Source organism: Perna viridis, chromosome 3 (genome assembly GCF_037379345.1).
Source record: "Perna viridis isolate PV_CMFRI_1.1 ecotype Kerala chromosome 3, ASM3737934v1, whole genome shotgun sequence".
NCBI classification, from domain to species: Eukaryota; Metazoa; Mollusca; class Bivalvia; order Mytilida; family Mytilidae; genus Perna; species Perna viridis.
The window spans coordinates 16,856,116-16,876,007 of NC_142447.1; the positions used below are offsets into that span (position 1 = coordinate 16,856,116).

Here is a 19,892-nt window from a genome sequence, read left to right on the forward strand (position 1 = left end):
CAGAAAGGAGAATTTCTTCTTGAATGATTTACTGGAATTGTAGTCATATGCAAGTCAAAGTAGTTCTATCCACCAGATGGACCTAAAATTATGGTTGGATAGCACTAGAAATAAAGAACAATAACTTCTCTAAGAATTTTGGCAGGAAGCAAGGGGCTAAGAAAAAAAGTAATGGTAAAAAATTCAACCAGTTTATCTATAATTTTAGAATCAGATTGGTCAAATTCCAGACAGATCCATCCCCATAGTGCCTCCGAGGTTTTTCTTTGGTGTAACTAGAAAGGCTGACATGTTCTGATTGTATACAGAATATAATATTCCATACTTAATCAAAATAAAGTTTTTGAACTGTTGGTACAGGAAAGTTAGAAAGTATTTTAACAAAGATCTACACTAATGATGGAAAAATAAAATTTCAATATTATGGACCTCTTCAAGCTAATACAGCTAACCTTTCTTTTTTTTCAACTGATTTTTTTCAATCTTTTTAATTTCTTCAATCATCAGATACCATAAAGACAAAGCTGTTCTCATGCAACATAAAAATATATGCACAATGAATTTCTACAAAAATATGTTTGATTAAATTTGTAATAAAATAGCCAATCTGCTACTATGAAGCCTTTCCTATAATTAATGTTGAGAAAAAACTTTGTAATCTATACTTTAAGATCCTTTGGAAGCTGTGGCTCTTCTGAAAAAGCAAAAATGATTTTGCATGCTTTTAATGGAACAGATATTGTAATCATTTTTTGTAACTTAAAGTATGTGTACATGATGGGCATCTAAGTTTACAACCTAAAATTAATATGTTCAGAAATATTGACAGGACGCAAGCTCCAGAAATTTTAGTTGGTCAGTAATAAATCAATTCTTTTTCTACAAATGACTTCAAGATTGTAGGGAACATTTTTTTAAAGCATTTAAAAAAAAATAGATGTATTTCAACTCTATGTAAATGTTGAGTATTGCATTTGAAAAGCAACGTATGAATTTTTTTTTTTATTTTGCAATTTTATTTATTTTTAAAATGATTCAAAATGAGAAATAATGATTCTTATATCCATATCTTTCTAAGGAGGTTGACCTAGGGTAAGGGACACAACTCTGACAAATCATTGGAATGTTCGTATTCACCATTTTACAACAATCTCATGTAAGCATCAAAGTAACCTTGACTGACTTCATTCTGTTTCAAAGGAAAGCTTGAAAGGCTTTGGCCATATTGAATATAATACAAACATATCACTGATTTCAAGAGATATATCCCTTACCCTAGGTCTGCCTCCTTCAGTTTTATTCTTTTTTCATCTTTTTATAACATGGCAACCACAGTCTTATTAATATTCTGATACAAATAACATTCAGTAAAAAAAAGTACGTATACATGTACATAAATGTTCATGTATATTGGGCCCTTGCTTACATGACACAAAAAAAAAAACCAAATTTCACAATTTCATCTGATAGCTAAAATATATACTGTTAAGTATTATAATTAGGTAGTTGATTTTATTTTGAGTATATTTAAGGTTGAATTTTTTAAAACCCAATGATTGACCAAGTCCACTTGTACAGTTACCAGTCTACAAAATGTTAATTTATACCCCACAAACCATATCAAATTGCCAGAGAACTAAAAGCAGATTAGTCAAATATTTAAGTACTTCTACATCTAAGAATCAGGCAAAATGTGTATAAGGAGTAACACATGAAATAAAAAATACACAGAGATTTTAATGCATTACCCAAGTATTTATACCTCATAACCTTCAGAAATTACTGTCAAAGTGTTTGTAAAATTTGCATTTTTAAGATATTGATAATTCAAATTAGTTGAAATGCACTATGGAAAAAAAGTTTTTCCTTATATAAGCAGAAAAAATATCTATGTCACCTATGCTTCAGGATAAATTTAAATAGCTTTCCAGTTGTTTTCAAGATGTATTTTAATATATTTGAGGCAAAAAAAGACTCAATTGAGAAAAGTGATGCGCCACTCATTGCCTGATTCTTACACAGAATGGTACTTAATCAAACATGTAAAATGGTGTTTTATAACATGAATAATTTACAGAAAGCAAACATTATCTTGACAGGAAAGGGAAGAGGAATTCAAAAACACGAACTATACTGAAAGATACTCATAGTAAGTAAGTTTTACAATTGAAAATTCAAACATACAGAAAAAAAAGCAGTTCACAATTACAATAAAGTTGAGCATGAACTAAAAAAATGAATCATTTTCACTCCAAATCATTTGACTAGGCTATCATATCAATGCCTTTCGAATATTGGACAGTGACATTTAAAAAGAGGGTGGACTGGGGGAAAGAAAAGAGGGTGGACAGGGGGAAAGAGGTAGGGAAGCAGTTCCCACTTCCGTCATCTTGATTAAAACATTCCTTGCGAAATTGCAACAGCAACAGTAAGATAAAAAGTCCCGTCTGTTCTTCTCCCAGTTTCTATCCCCACAATTTCAACTTACTATCCCCTTATTCCAAGGTCCCACCCCCTGTCCACCATCCCATAAAAAGGCAAAATTTCACTAATAGATTGCGCAGAACCAATTAATGTCATTCTTGAAACCCCATAACTATGGACTAGAAAACTAATGGGCAACACAGGCAGTGAACCTACAAATGCATACAAGACAATAAAAGGCGTTATGGTATGATCTGCCAATAAGCAATAGAGTGACAACTTTGATATCAATTTCAAGAGGTAACTAAGTTACAAAAAAATAATAAAAAAACACCTTGCCATATAGCACATATTATAACATGATAAATGTATCTTTCATTCATGAAAAACTTAAATAAATGAAGGTCTCATTAAGCACAAAATCAACAAGTTAATTGTCATGTAAAATATTTTTAGAAAGACAGATATTTCATGTTGAAGGTCATTTACTGACTTTATCGAATGAAGAACTTATTCCAATGTACATAAAAGCCATAACACAGAGTTAAATAATATATTTCAGTACTGCAAGATATCATTTAGTAACTTTGAACTCAATCGCATTAGTATCTGGTTAGAAAAAAAAATTATGCAAATATCCAAGGTTTAAAAATAACTTCTGATGTCATGTATCAGTAAAAAATGCATATTAGCAGATTTTGAAAAGCATACATACAACAACTACGACCACTTACCAATAACTAAATTAGACGGGTCAAAATTACTGGTATGCCATATTGATACAATTTTATTAAAGAAAAAAACTATCCCAAGTTTCTTCCGCTTTAGCATTTACAGTATAACCAAATGTTCAACCTGACTTTACAAAGTCAACATACTAAGTACTAACGGCAAAAGTTGAAATTAGGTATACAGTTTAATTTCACCATAGCCTGAGAAATCAGGTCTGAATGTTCTAAAAGAAGAGATACATATACTATCACAACATCCATGTTAGGTTATATCACAACTTCCACAGAGGCCACCATTAACAACTTCAAAAATGCATTCGTCCAAAGTGAGACCTTGGTAAATTATATACAAGACTGATAAATTAAAAATTTAAATATCTATGTCAGCTAAAATGTTTTTCTGTGTATGGCCTTGAATCCCTCTTCATTATACTCCCTCTTTGATACCCACATCTTTTTAAAGGTGTCCAATGATGCCAAAATAGACCCTCTGAAATAAAAAAAAAAACACATTTAATAATAGTGAAGATTTTTTTCTTGAAAGTAATGGTGCTCTATTATAAAATTCTTTTCAAGATTTGTTATTTGTCTCATAGACATTTTTTCCGAGACTTCTATTTTAAAATACTTTGTAAAAAAATGAAATGAAACCAATGAAGAGGTCCATTCATTTTTAATCAGTATAATCTGTATGTACAAGTAATTCAGGTCAATTTTGGCCAAAATTTGTGTTGTGATGCTTGGCATATCCCCATTCAAACAGAAAGTTGAAATCAGACAGCAATCAAAATGGCCAAAAGTAGGACACAATGGTAATATAGTTGTTATAAAATATTATATTGCCCTACCTATATAAATTCATACCTATGATGCAACACATCTGAAATCAATCCATCCATTGGGAGCCAAAATAAGAGTGGTATAATATTTAAATGACACTATACAGATTTTCATTGAGGAAAGTTTGCTTAATCATTCAATAAATTTAAAAAAAAAAAAGACAGACCAACAAAACAGGAAGTTGAAATCAGACAGCACCTTAAATCACTTACAAGGTATGCCCATCTATATGAAGCCACACACCTACTTAAAAATCAATTCATCCATAGGAAGCTGAGATGATTGTGATGAAATTCAGATTGACTGATGGACAGACAAGGTGATCCAATATACCACCCAATCATGTAGAGGGGGTATGATATCTTTAAACTTGTAACTATATGGGTTTTATTGACTCTATACCATGCATATTAGTTTGTTATAAATGTAAATGTACATAAAACAGATGAAGTTATTAATTGTGTTTAGAAAGTTAGCATTATGCATTTCTTACCCTATCCATGTAGAGTACAGTCTTTCTTGTGGTGCTGAAATCTATAAATTAGAATGGTATTAGTCAGCTAAATCATCTTTTACATGTAGGAATTTCACAGTCATTAAAAAGGAAAGTTTCTGAAGTTTTTCATAATTGAAAGAGGAAGTGATCGAAAAAAACGGGAAAAAATGACAATTGACAAGTTTCATGACTGAAAATATTAGCTGTTTTAGGTGCATATTTGCTTGCTTTTATACCAGGAATAAAAACCCGTACACTGTCAGAGTACATACACACTATTTATTCTGTTACTCATGCTAAGTATTAAATTAATTTTCCCAGTACACATATTGACCTGATTAAAAATTTAAGGTGAATATAGAAAAAATTTGGAAATCCATGGCTGATTTCATAATATGTCGTAAGAGATCCTAAGTAATGACATCACAATCCTATTTCATGTATTGATATCATAACTTTTGACAATATATACACTTACGACTTTTTGCGAAATACAACCCAAACCCTACATTTTTACAGTCAGAGTGCAGATGAATAATGCTAATACTTACCCTTATTTTAATATCCTTTGGTGTAATTTTCTTTACTTCACTTAGTAATCTATCACCAAAACCTTAACGTTAAAAAAAATTGCTATGATACAGATTAGAAAAGAAAAAAAAATTAAGTTGAACAATAAAACAATAAAGTTTGTGACTCAAGTTTTTAGACACACTTACACATGTTTTATATGTACCAACTTTAAATAAAGCTTTCGAACTTGAACTTTGAACTTACTGAAGAATAAACATAGATAGTACATGTAGACAAGGAACTCATATTAAGGGAAGTAGCTAGGGTTGTTATTTTGAGTACCAGTCCATTTCTTGTGATTTTTATTTGTATTTTATTGTAAAACTTGTCTCATACATATTTCCCCTCATTTCTGCTGAATTATTTATAATTTTTTTCTAAAGCTACAAAAAGATTAAAAAAAAGGAAATCTGACAATATTTTAGATTTTTTTCCATAATGAAACTGACATCTGAGCTTGAGCATGTGATTTTCTTGTCACCTAAATTTGGTGATATTCTATAATGAAAACTCAGAAAATAATGCAAAATGAAAGGGAGTATCCTGCCATCAAGAAAAGCTATCTATCAAAATTTTAAAATCCATCAAAACTTTCTTAAGTTATTGTACTATATGAGGTTTGACAATGGAATATCGAAATGGAAGATGCTTAAATAAATAAATATACAAATAAAATAATGTTCTTTCTTATACCACGGAGTTACACATCATCACCACATCACTGTAACAAACTTACCTTTAAACAGAGTTGAACCTCCAGATAGCACTATATTAGAGTACAAAACTCTCCGTAAATCCATATCAGATCTCTGTATTGCGTAAGTTAAAACTTCATGTATTCCTTCAAATTCTTCTCCAATCAAATCTGGTCTAAATAACAGTTCTGGTGCTCTGAATCTAGATGGCCCTAACTGAAAGTGATATTAAGAGGAACTAGACTTAGAATGATATTCAAAATTTACAAGTCAAAAGGTCGAGAAAACTGAGACTGGAATGAAGGCAAACACACTTCCTTTTGTTTAAACAATTTTGTTATTAAAAAGAACATATTTCTATGTATAACCACACACACTAAAATACACGAAATGCAAATAAGACTTTAAAATAGAAAAAGACATAAAATGTAGCTTAGGTGTTTGATGACTTTTGTAAAATTTCAGCGTTTGATGGCTTTTTAAAATCACCTTTTCTATTAAATGAGGACAGTAAGTCTCTAGGCATGACATTTCATTTGAACTGAAGACTGGGAGTTTTTTTTTTTTTTTTGCTGTATTTTGATAGGATTTTTGCTGTTTTGGTCATCATCCCTGTATTTTCCCCATATGCACAGGTAAAACAACATAAACAAAAGGTTGAACACATTCCTGTTTTAAGAATACCCCCAGTAGTAATCAGCAATCAAGAAACCTATTAGTAAACATCAAGTATATGTACTGAAAACCTAGAATATGAACCACAACACAAATCAACTTGATAACATCTTCTAAAGATTACAAATATTAAACATCTGTTTGTGAGAAACTAAGAAATATGTAAGGAAAGTATTGTAAGCCAAGAAAATTTTCATGGCCGTTTTATTTTCAATATTTCACAGTTAGAGCTGTAATGGGAAAATTAAACTGTCGTTAATATCTATTTGAAGGATATACTATAATTTGGGGGAAGATCAGGAATTTAAAACTGCATGAAAGCAGATGATCACAGAAACCACCCACTTTACAGTATGCACAGTTATACAGATGACTAATTTATTGCAGCATAACCTCATTGAATGGTGATATAATTTCTAAGCCTACCTCTATACTACTTCCATCTGGTAACGTGTACATGGATTTCTCTCCTTCCATTGACTCCTCTTTCAAGGGATTTAAAGATAAGTAACAAGCTTTCTGAAAATATAAAATGATGAATGCATAAAAAAAAAACATGCGTTTAAGCAAGAAATTCTTTATAGTTTATACTGTAAAAATCAAAACACATTGTATGAAATCATTGTTAAATATGATGCGATATTTGTATATACAGGAAAAATGCCAAAAAAACTTTCTCCAGTGAGATCAAAATATTGCAATGCTTCAGTTTTTTTTTTTGCAGATATGCAGTAAAAATTACTCACAATTAAGACAAAATTGTTATAGTTTTGGCCTCCAAAATTTACAAGAAATACATGCAAAGTCTCCTTTTCCTAGTAAAAGCCTTCTTACACATAAGCTCACATTTAGAATAAAATGATTTGTAGGGAATAGCTTGATATGATTGCAGAAGTCAAAACCTAAACAGCTAGGCAAAGAATTGGCATTATATTTCGGCGTAATACATCTGAATTTTACAGTGGATTAAATAAGTGACACAATAAGTTTTTGACTAAACACGCTAAGAGTCAATGAGGTCTAAGAATCTAAAAATTACACTTTGAACTACTACAGTCCCAAATTGCGGATGAAATGAAAGATAAGGTATAACCACCCCTTATGAGTGGGTATAATATAAAGCATTTTACCTGTTTAATAGTTCTGACTATTTCTAATTCAGCTGATGTGTGGAAGTTGTGTCCTTCTTTTCTCAACAGCAATCGTAAATACCTGGTTACGTCCCTACCAGCAATGTCTGACCGTATAATACTATGTGGCATGGCAAACCCTTCATATATAGGTACAGCATGGGTTACTCCATCACCAGAATCTAACACAGCACCAGTTGTCCTTCCTGTAGCATATCTGTCAGAAAAAATAAATACATGTAGAGATGGAGAATACATCTTAACTAATTCTTCTCCCTATTTTATCCAAGGGTTCAAATTAGCTTTAAAGAGTTATTGGTCTAATATAACATGAATAGGTATGGTATATATGTCAAAGAGACAAAAAACCAACTGGGATGAAAATTGAAACTTTTTTCAAATTTAAAATCAAAGGTCCACTTGAGGAAAATGAAAGGCCCTCAATAAAGGATCAATATAGGAGATTTGTGGTCAAGGACTTAGGTAAAAAAAAATTCAAAGATCATGATTCAAAAATTGAGGGTCTTGGATCTCATACCACTGCTAATTTGAAACCCTGTTATCTTATATTTTTTCCTTAAATACAATTTTATCAAAGTGACAATTTATTGTACAAGTAGCAGTAAGCTGATGCTTAAAAAATTAAGCATATTTTTCAATTTTCAAATAAAACATGCTAACTATTCATCAATTTGCACATTCATCAATAATGTGAGTAAATAAAGATAACTTTTAACATAAAAACATTTTTAACATAGATATATAACTTCCTCACTTATAATAACAATAAAATATTGTTCTTTTTTTTTAGAAGAAAAAATATATATTAAATGTTCATAAAATTGCCACCATATTTACAAACAATCTTGATTTTGGTACTTTGACACATTCCCTTTCTCTAATTTCTTCTGCATTTTTTTTAAAACAAAACTCTGCCTTAAGGTTTAGATTTAAACCATACTTACAAACTCAATACAGCCTGCATTGAAATAAACAAAGCAGGGACATTGAACGTTTCAAAAAAGATTTCTGCAGCTTTTTCTCTATTCCTTCTGGGGTTCAGAGGAGCTTCCGTTAATAACACAGGATGCTGAAAAAAATACAGAAAATCAGAATGCATTACTATGAGTTACTTCCCCTTGACAATTGTCGCAGTGACACAATTACATTAATTTTCCCTGAGACACAACTACTTCATGACTACATTGATTGTAAATATTACTGTGCCCTATCTTACAAGTACCTCACATTATTTCTGACCATATGTTTTAATGTATGATTTAAAAGAAGTTACAGGATAAACTATATACTGTCACAACAAGATCAAATAGCACAAAAATTAATTTGATTCAAGAAAGTATCTCTTCATATTTGTTAATTCAAGTACATGTAGTAGAAGTACTAACATGTACTAAACCATGGAGAAAATATAAACTTCTACAGTTTACAAAAATATTGATAGCAAGTGGAAATGTTGAATTGGGGATTAAACCTAAGCTCCTTTATGGTAGCAGAAAATCTAAAAATAATGAGTGTGTCTGTGTGTCATCTTTGATTGTATGTTTTACAACTAATGTTAGGCAAAAAAAAAAAAAAAAAAAGAAAGAAAACAAAATGTCTGTATCCTGCTACTGTACCTACCCTATTTTTTTGTGCCCACCCTAAACATTTTATGGCCATTTTGACTCAAGCACTGTTTACATCTAGATTGTTCCCCCCATTAACTCAATGTAAAATATAATAATTTCCCTACCTACCTACTTTATTGTATTCTTGTCGATAGCAGGAAATAAGACTATTTTTTGTTGTTTTGTCCTTACATTTCCTCTTTGAATATTCTTACATGAATGTTATTTTCAGCAAAGGAGCTAGTCTTATGTTTAGTATTGAAATTATTCATAAGTCACACATTTGAATAACATAAACCTTCAGGACTTCTCAATGATACATGTATATAGTCTACTGCTACATGTATGTGTACTTCAATACAATACAATAAATGTAACAGTAAACTGACTTGAAATAAAAACAAAACTTTACAACAGCAAACTTTTGTGTTTTTTTTTCCATTGGTTCTGTGAACAATCTGCATAGTTTTAAATTTGTGATCGTTCCTCAAATTGTATTATAATATTTTTGAAGAAAATATTCACAACAGTTTTAGAGTATTACCCCAAAAATAAAATTGACCTGAAAATTTCACAGTTAATAGTATATGAATGTGTTTAAGAACTTTACAGAGTAATTTTTCCTATCCATGCCAATTCTGTATATTGTTTTTTTTATTCTAGTCAATACACTGTCTTTATACAGCAATCTTTATCATTCTTTTATCAACCTCAATTTTATACAACATGTTTTTTTACTGTCCTAACTCACCAGTGGCCCTTGATAGTGACAGAAAGTTAAACAGTTAGTTAATTCAAAGGTAAGATAAAAGGCAGAGTTAAAGTCTTATAAATGTCAGTGACCATACATGTATATTATCAATAAATATACTGTCAATGCATTTCGATTACTAGAATGATTGCAGTATAAAATGGGCTATCTATACTGCTTTTAGCTTGCTTATAAGGAAGAGTAATCAAGAGAACCAAGTTTATAGTGGCAATCATAAGAATGTAATCAAGGGACAAAGACCAGACATGGAAAACAGACATACACAACAAAGAACATAAACTAACTAAAATCATACATACAAAGTAACAAAAGTAATTGAGCAACTCGGACTCCACTAAAAACTGGGAGCATGGACCCGGTGCACCGGTAGGGTAAGCGTCCTCTGGTTTTCTAGAAACATCCGCCGAGTTGCTCATAAAAAGTCAAGTCCAGGGTAGACAAACGAGGAAAGGAAAACTATGACCCGTTGAATAAATCAGTTTTCATGGTGCTGATGGATACACAATAACGATCCACGAGTTCATGATGACGACCATATAAACTTCTGTAGTGATGACTTCAATCTTGTAGCAACATAACCCTGTTCCAGAAGCCTATTTGTTAGCGTTCTAGCGCGATAAAAAAAAGTGTGTAGTTTTGGAAAGCTCTGGCATAACGTATGAGTTGTGATATGAACACTCCATACGCAGAAGCCGAAGGGATGTTGCCACAAATGAAAGGAAAGTTGACAATTCTGAATGAAAAGTCATCACGTTTGTCGTAAAGTTTTGTCAATAGTTTTCCTCTACCATCAATTTCTAAGTGTAGAAGTATTTCTAAGTGTAAGGAGTTAGTATATATTTTGTTTAGAAGTGTTTTTGGAATAATGACCTCTTCTGAAAATGTCTGTAGTTGGTCTTTGGAATAGATATACTGCCAGATTCTCTCCATATCATTCCAGTCTGTGACAATACCATGCTCCATGGGGTACTTTATGGTAAGCAAACCTCTGTGCTCCTGCAAACCCAAAAAGGAATTGTTAATGGCACAAAAAGCATCTTTCTCTTTCTTCCTTGATTGTAACATGTTCTTGTTATGTTAATTTGGGTTGAAAATACTTGGTTTTCACAAAATAATATGTCTATGATGGCTTATGGTTAATGCTTTTCTATTGTCTACTGTCAGCAAATGATACGAAAATTCAATCAAATCACACAATATCTAAGCTTGGTTTGTGTATGTTTTTTTTGCATTATGTTTCTCAACTAAATTTGTTATAATCTATAAAAAAATTGTCATGGTAAGACAACCTTTACATGTAGTGTTAAAAACATGTACATACAGTACATTCAAACGGAAGAACATTAAGCAAAAATTTAATAGAGACATAGCCTCGGCAATGTCCTCTATATGTAGATGCTCTGAAATGTGAATGGTTCAAAATAACTGTCAGAAGAGAAGTATATCGAAAATGATATGAAGTTCGGAAGAGAATGTTTGAACTTTTTACCGCAGATGCAAAACACGTTCCAAGATGTATAGTAACTTCTTGCAAGACATCGGTGATATGACAACATAGCGGTGCATTATCAACAATGTAAAAATAGTTCCGTCCCTCATACATGTCATAGGCAAAGCCAAAAATAATAAAATTTATAACAGACTTAAAGAATTGTAATTGCTTTATCACCTCTATAACCTTGAATACATGTAGCTAACAATAAATATGTATGATAAACAATGTAAGTTGCATGTACATGACCACAACATACAACGTGTAAATTGTGCCTTAGACAAAAAAAAAATTTTTTCACCTCAGCATCTGGTCCAAGGAAGACATCGCCCTCCAGGGCACCTGCCATAACTCGTACATGCTTAGGTCTACCAATACTGGAAAAAGTAATATAACATGAATTATAAACAGAAAATGTACATAGCATGTGTGTATCATAACAATTTAATATAATTCATTGGAAAGTTGTAATAAACTCCTGCCTTTAATTTGACTGAATGTAAGTCAAGTTTTTTCGTCAGATACATGTATTTCAGGATGGGAACATTTAATCAATCCAAATTACCCTGAATTTTATTTGTCCAAATCTAACCCTGCAGGAAGGTAGTTCCCTATATTCCTGAGAAATATGTCTGACACAAAGCAACCAGTCTTCTCATAATGTGGGCAAAATGCTTTTGCCATAACAGTGACTACAAATTTTAAAGTTGGCATCGACTGAACTCTTGACCTTACATCCTCGAGGATAGCAGTAACTTAGCATAATTACTAACATCCCCCCTACACCAATAAGAGGTACTTATCTCTATAGTAGATTATAAACTTTGAAGGAAGCAAAATTTTAAAAGATTTAAGTTACATCTATACAATAACAAAAGCAGTGCTCTAGGTCACAAAAGTGATATTTCATGGAATATTAGCATGGAAAAGAAAAGTTTATTGAGACACAAGTCATGCAATGGAAACCAATTTCGAACAGACGGACAGAAGGACATAGGGATGAACAGAAAGCCAAACTCTATACTACCATCTTACCGCATAAGCTTCCAACTGTGTAATTTTGATGAAGTCTATGAAGGCATTCAAAAGTGATGCCCCAGAAACTAATTTTCTGTCAAATTTTTATTTAATACGTATGTGTGACTTGGACCTTTAAAGCTGCATTAGCTGTCATTTTCGTAAATTTCTGTTTCTAATGAAATTTGAATTATTTCTACTAAATTGTACTTTTCTTGTACAATTTCATTTGATATCCACAAATAAAATGCACTACATACATGAAATAGGTGTCTGTATATTTATTGTCTTACAAGACATAAAATCGACCTAGATAAGTTCGTATGCATGATGACCTTTATCCACGCATGTACTGTAAAGGTCGCTTCTCTAATAACAAATCTTATTGCAAAGCGAAAGTGGTTTTTCAATGGCAAGGAAGACCAACAAACTCAAGCCGTAAAAGAAAAAAGTTTGAATACAATGCAAGGATCCTTTTTGAATTTACGTATTGTGATATAATGCGACTCAAATATGGTCATTATTTATTTGAAATCTAATCAAGAAATAGATGAAATGAAATGAAAAGAAGACACGTGCTTACCAGTGTATCCGTTATTGTTATTTTTTTACCAAGGTTAAAGTATTTTTAACTAGGTGAATGTCCTTTCGGCAATTTTCGGGAGTAATGGCGAAAAATAATTAGATCAGACCTATAGATCTTCTTTGATTAAAAAAAAACGTTGTTTTCACAATATTCTGTGTGTATTATCAACATTTATTGCTTCAATTGCATTACTACAAACTCATTTCATTGAATCAGCCAAATTCAGTAGAATCAAGAACTGAAAAATTTGGCAGCTAATGCAGCTTTAACCTACTAACTCCAAAATCAATAGGTGTCAGCCTTCAACATGTAAGTTTAATGAAAGCCTATGAAAGTGTTCAAAAGTTCAGCCCTGGAAAGCAATTTTTGCCAAAAATTCTATATCATTAAGTATGTGTGACCTCAACATCAATAGGTGTTTATAAGCCTTCAACTGTGTGAGGTTGATGATGGTCTATGAAGACGTTCAAAAGTTATGCCCTGGAAACCATTTTTTTCCCCAAAAATTCTACCTAATTAAGTATATGTGACCCTGACATCTGACCCCAAAATTAAAAGGTGTCTTCCTTACCTCATACATGTAAGCCTTCAAATATGTAAGTTTGATGAAAGTTTAAGAAGGCATTCAAAAGTTATGCACTGGAAACCAATTATGGTGGACAAACATAAAGCTGAATTCTATACTCCCCAGCTTTCGCAATAGGCAGGTGGGCAAAAAGTAATGGCTTACAATTATTAATCTTTATATTACATACAACTAAGGTTCATTTTATATGGAAATTCTGCAAATGTAAATTTAATTTATTTAATTGTAATCCATATCATATTTTTAAATGCACTTAAACGAACAAGCCGTTAATGATTTACAAATGCGGAATGACATGACTAGAAACAAACTATACAAATATTATACATTTTTGGCATTAAGATATAACCATATTCTTAACATTTTTGACCCTCAACTGAGCATTAAAGAAATTTTTAACTTATAAAATATCAAACACAGTAACTGATTGTACATCCTTCTTCCCCATTTTAAACTTCTTTTCATGTCACCATTAAAATGATAAAGAGGACATTCTACAAATATATACAAAACAGATATACATGTATTTACATGCATTGTTTTGTATATGAACATATTTCTTAAGTGACATATTTACACCAATCAATAATTGTGATAATATTTTGCAGGTTTTAATGCAATAAGATGAACCATGAACATCTAGAATGCTGTGATAAACTGCATTATGGATTTCCTATTACAAAAATATCTCCCTACAGATAACAGAAAATACCATTACAATGAATCAAGTTGTAAAGTGCTATATTATTGTAACAGCTGTTGAAACTTGCCTTTTTTCTGTGTATTGATCAATTGAAAAAAAAAAAAATAAGTTATTAAATATGGACAGATCTGCATTAAAGCCATAAGGGCCTCCCTTTTTTATCATAGACTACAGTGGTAGATCCCAGTTCAGGGGGTTGGAACCATACTTTTGTTGGAACAATTTTGTTGATTTTCTGCAAAATTTTGAAAACAAAAATTATAGCCTGGACTTCCTTTAAAAATTTTCAAATCTGTCCCTGTACCACTTTTAAAGCTTTCTGTTATGCTGCGACATTTTTTTTTAACATTATACTATCAGTTATGCACTATACATAAAATTTTACAAGCATAATGTAGTCCAGCTGTTCTTGTTCACTTTAAGGCAAAACAACAAGAAGTGAGTGAATCCAAATATGCTTTGCAAGTGCAACTTGATACCACCATAAAGGTCAAACCCTGGAACAAGTTAAAATACACAATTCAATCTTGATACAACCTTTAATTTTGATTGCGATTAGACATTTTACACAGGATAAAAATTTGACCAGAATCCAAGAAACCCTTTTTTGCCTTTAATTTTTAATTGGTTCAACTCACAACCCCAAAATTATATCAAAGACTGAAGTCTTCAAAGTCGCTATAAATCGTCAAATATTCTCTGCCACTGATTTTGGCTTACTTTCAACATTTGAAATGGCACGAATGTGATATGCTCTAAAATTGGGTGACTTGAATTAAAATTAAAAACAAAAAATTCTAGACCCAAGTGCTTGTGGATTTAACAACTGGCAATGGCTATATATAGATATCAGGGCCCTGATAAAGTATATGACCTATATAGTCACCCCGTGCAGGTCCGGGTGTTAAAAGAATAGGCCTGATGCAGCACTAAGCTTGTCATAAAAGGCGACTAAATAGTGCTCAGAAACCTAGTTGGAAGCTAGGCGCTCTGCCCACAGAGCAACTGGGATGTGTACCCCAGGTGGTGGAATGGGGTACCCCTGGCTTGTTACATGCTGGGGTTGTCAGGCTATAATACAGAAAACTTGACCGCAAACAATAGTGGTGCACCGTGTTGGGAAAGATGTCATGTTCCACGCACGTTAAAGAACCCTGCTGTGGTATTTGATAGGAGTAGGAACCTTTAGCCACAGGAGGCTAAATTGCCCAACCTTACCCATCCCTCTCTCTTTCTAGTGACAATCAAGTTTGTGGACCCTATTATCCTTGTGTCCCATCCTTTTTTCATTTCATCATCCTTTCATGTTCATTTTATCATCCATTTCATGTTCATCGTCTGAATATAGCTGAAATATTGCTGTTCGGACGTTAAACCCCAACAATCAATCAATCAACCTATATGGTCAATTTTAATTAACCCCTGTGGTTGAATAGTTAATATTACATAAATTCAATGTTAACCCAACATTTCATCTTTTAATATAAACTTCCCCTTCTCATACAAGCAAAAGACACACTGACATGTGTATATGATATTTTTTAAAAGATGTACATTTTAGTGATCTTTGGGTCACTTATAATATTGATCAGGGAACAAGATTAGGAACCAGACTAAACAACTGGCAATGAATATGTTTATATATCAGGGCCCTGCTAATGTTTATGACCTATATAGTTTTGTAACACGTCCCTATGCCTGAATCGGAAACTGCGTCATGTTCAATGCTAACCAATCATTTCATGTACACTTCCTGTTTTCATACAAGCAAGAAACACATGTAGAACACACGTGTATGATATTTAAGAGGTACATTTTGATCTCGTATGAAGTTAGAACTACAAAGCTATGATGGTAAACACGGCACCGATCTGCAGCTTAATGTGGAGTAGTTAATATATAATTATGCAAATCATATGTGAATGTAAAGTACTGAAATTACGAGTGCAAGAAGTAGCGACTTAAAAAAAGATCCATGAACTTATTGTCCAACTAAAAAATTGCTGTTTCTGGCAATTTTTGAAGCCTCATTTCTCAGTCCTCAATGGTTCAAGTCTTAATCCCAAAATCAATCCCAATACGACCTTAGTGGTATAAAACAATATTATGACCAACCAAATGCTGTTTTTCCCATAACCGCCCAAACCAATACCAACCTTCCTTTTGTGGTTTAGAATCCAGAAGTAAAATTTTATAAAGATAAAGTTATACTTAAATTATACAACAAAAACTCCACAGGTTTGCTATTTTCAATATATGTATGGGTATAAGGCAAAACATGATAATCTCATCAGTTTTCAAATTTAAAATTCACATAATTATTATTTATACTTAATGAAATTTCAGCAGAAAAACAAGCAGACTTTTTGCTAATTTCCGGAAAATTTTCACTGCATTTTTAATTGACATGTAATTGAAAACAAATAAAAGAACAGCGTTCTAATGTTCCCCGTGTAAAGAAAAAGTGCAGGAAACTTTAAATTCACTGAAATTTTCTTAGTCCAAGGGCCATAACTTCTGAAAAAAAGTCATTCAACCATAAATATAGTAAAACTTAATCTGTAACTTCTCATAGTAAGACTACATACAAAAGAGAAAATCAGTTGGTAAAAGCATTACAAAAAAAGGCATAAAACTGTAAATTCACTGAAATTTTCTAAGTCTAAGGGCCATAACTTCTGTAAAAATCATTCAACCATAACCAGTGTCGAACATAAGCTGTAACTCTTCATAATAAGGCCACATACCAAAAACAATCTTATTTGGTAAAAGCATTACAAAAAAAAGTGTGGAAAAAGCGGACGGATGGACATCCGTCATTTCCATGTCCCCTCATGATGCATCGCGGAGGACAACAAAACCACTCACATATATAGTTTACAACTATGTTAAAAAATTGTTATGTGACAGGGATTGTCAGTCTGATATTAGGAACAAACATGTCTATCATATCAATTAATGCTATGAATTCTTGTGTACATTTTCACTAATACTGGAATACTTACAAGTTTGGAAAATGGTGTTTTGGAATTTGATCCCCAGCAAATCCAGCTTTGATCAAACCAGACCCCTAAAAAATAAAAACATTAGAATATAAAGAAAATATAAATCTGATTAGGATCAGGATCAGGAAAACTGATGATAATTTGAAAAGTTATGTTTGGTTTTGTGTGAAATGATGTTTTAACTGATTTTGTGATAACATTTGTCTCTTGTTGTAAATGTACTAGTTTTTGTTCCTCTAACAAGATTAATTTTTGCAGTTTTGAAAAATGATAGGTGATATATATTGTTAAAAAATTAAATTAGTGCACATGCAGAAATGACTAAAGACTAGTAAAAAACAAAATTTCAGTAACAAGGACATCATGTCATATGATAAGTTTACTGAAGTCAAATTGAGTTCCTGCATCGCTGGGGTTCAAATTTGCTTTTGAGATTGGAAGATCCAAGACTTGTGTAGATTTGAAATCAGAAGTCAACCTGACGTACATTTGTATACTAAAGGTCCTATGCCAATGAAATCTGACAAGTCCTTGTCAGAAATGGACATGATTTTACCACATGTAAAATTTACATGTACGTGTACATTGTGTAAGCCAACAAAAAAAATCAAAAATTGACAAAATCAGAAGTAAATATGCAGGAAAAGAAAAAAGATTTAACAGTATAATCCAGATTTAAAAAATCATATTTTCAATTTAAAATGCAAAAAAAATCATGTCTGATGTAGGCCTGGTCCCAGACTTCATACATGTTTACACACTAATTTGAACCCATGATATTTCACATTTTGATACGAAATGTACATTAACAGTTATGGCAAAATTCATTGGACATCGGACATGACTGGTACTTTTAGCCGCCTGTCCGGTAAAATTTGTGTGATTTCCGGGCCAGATGTCCGGTACGTTTTTTTATTAGACACACCTCAACTGGAACTTCCAGTTTAAAGATGGTGTCTGAATCAAGGCAAATTTAAATTGGATAAGAGAAATGATTTCGGTTCGGCAGATAATTGTTCGGTCCAGCAGATTTTGCTTGGTTGCCAGACCAAATGTCCCAACATGATGAAAAATGATTTCCCCAGGTCTGCATTAATAAAAAAATGATTGTAGATATTAATAATGCTTTTTCATGTCAAAAATAAAGTATCATAGTTTTTAATCAGCCTTTTCTGGCTTAATCATGTTAATTATGACTAACGTTTTTCTACAGATTACACCTGTCTCATGTTAAATAAACTTACTTTCTTAAATTGATGATATCTTAATCATTTTAAATTCTTCTTATGTCTGAAAAAGTCTCACATTTTGCTTTTGATAATGGCAAACCTTCATGAAGTTGATGTTTTGTATTAACACTCAAATATGACACATTTCTAATTTAAATTAAGTTTTTTTTTCAACAGCTGAAAGATGTGGAAATTCATGCCTCTCTCCAGACTTCAAGTTATCATTTGGCGTTTTTTTTCAAACATATGTGGAAGGGAGGATGTACTTCTAAATCTGTACCTTTGGTCCAGACGATTGTCAGTAATCAGTATATTTAATAGACACTATGACATGTAGGCGGACCTTGCCAGGTCATTCAAGCTATGACTGCAATTCATCCACTTAGTTCATTGCAGCTTGAAAAATATTTTTTGGCATTAAAAAACAGTAATTTTGATTATATTTCACCTGCAATGATATGTCATGATGTGTGAGTTATGAGTCATGATAGGGAATCAATGAGGGATATGTCTAGGGTCATCTGTAAGTGATAGGTACATCCTCCATATGATGACCCTGCAAAACAACATTAAAGGGCACACTTACGTTGTCTATTACAACGGGCTGATTTGCAATAACATCAGAATAAGGGTCCATTTATACAGAAGTTCTGCATTCATAAATTCCGGAAGTTCTGAAATTGTAAAACTCGGTAATAAGTCGGAATACAAATGATATATTTCCGGCAAATTAGAAAAATTTTCTGATATCGCAAAAAAAAAAAAAACAGTTAAAAATACAGTCACTGATTTCATATTTTATTTGATTATGCAAACAATGACTTGTACTTAGGTCGACTTTCATAGATTATTTATGTAATTTTTACTAACTAGATATTTGTCTGTGTATTATTACGTTATTACATTTTGTTGTGTATACGAAATATCAATTGGAGTTTTTAAGAGCTCAAATAACTTCATTTCTGTTTACTCAAGCTTAACATACTCTATACTACAGCTTTAAACAAAATGCACTTTACTCTAATCTAATACTTTATTGCATTTTTCTATGTGATAATATATTTTAACAAAACTTAAGTGTCACTAATGGTGGAGAGAATTTAGAGTCCAAGCAAAAACCAAGCAGTGGGTGGCACACATATTGTTTTTCTTTTTTTTAAATTCAATCATATTATATCACAAATACGTGTTTCTCAAAGTTGAATGTCGTTTTTAACTCACCTTGCAAAGGCCAAGTGAGCTTATACCATCACTTGGCGTCCATCGTTGTCGTCGTCGTCGTCGTCGTGGACAACTTTTAAAAAATCTTC

At 31.9% G+C, this 19,892-nt stretch overlaps 1 protein-coding gene across 1 annotated transcript; it reads right to left on the reverse strand.

Moving 5' to 3' along the window:
- Positions 1 to 931: 931 nt before the first annotated feature.
- Positions 932 to 19,304, reverse strand: LOC148621218 (alpha-centractin). The gene is made up of 11 exons (XM_088575353.1): positions 19,169 to 19,304; positions 17,354 to 17,418; positions 11,758 to 11,833; positions 10,835 to 10,960; positions 8,530 to 8,654; positions 7,565 to 7,781; positions 6,861 to 6,953; positions 5,801 to 5,975; positions 5,043 to 5,104; positions 4,489 to 4,529; positions 932 to 3,645 (listed from the first exon to the last, which is right to left on the reverse strand). Exons 1-11 carry the CDS (start codon positions 19,217 to 19,219, stop codon positions 3,543 to 3,545), a joined length of 1,134 nt encoding a protein of 377 aa, XP_088431479.1. The 5' UTR covers positions 19,220 to 19,304; the 3' UTR covers positions 932 to 3,542.
- Between the last annotated feature and the right edge of the window lie 588 nt (positions 19,305 to 19,892).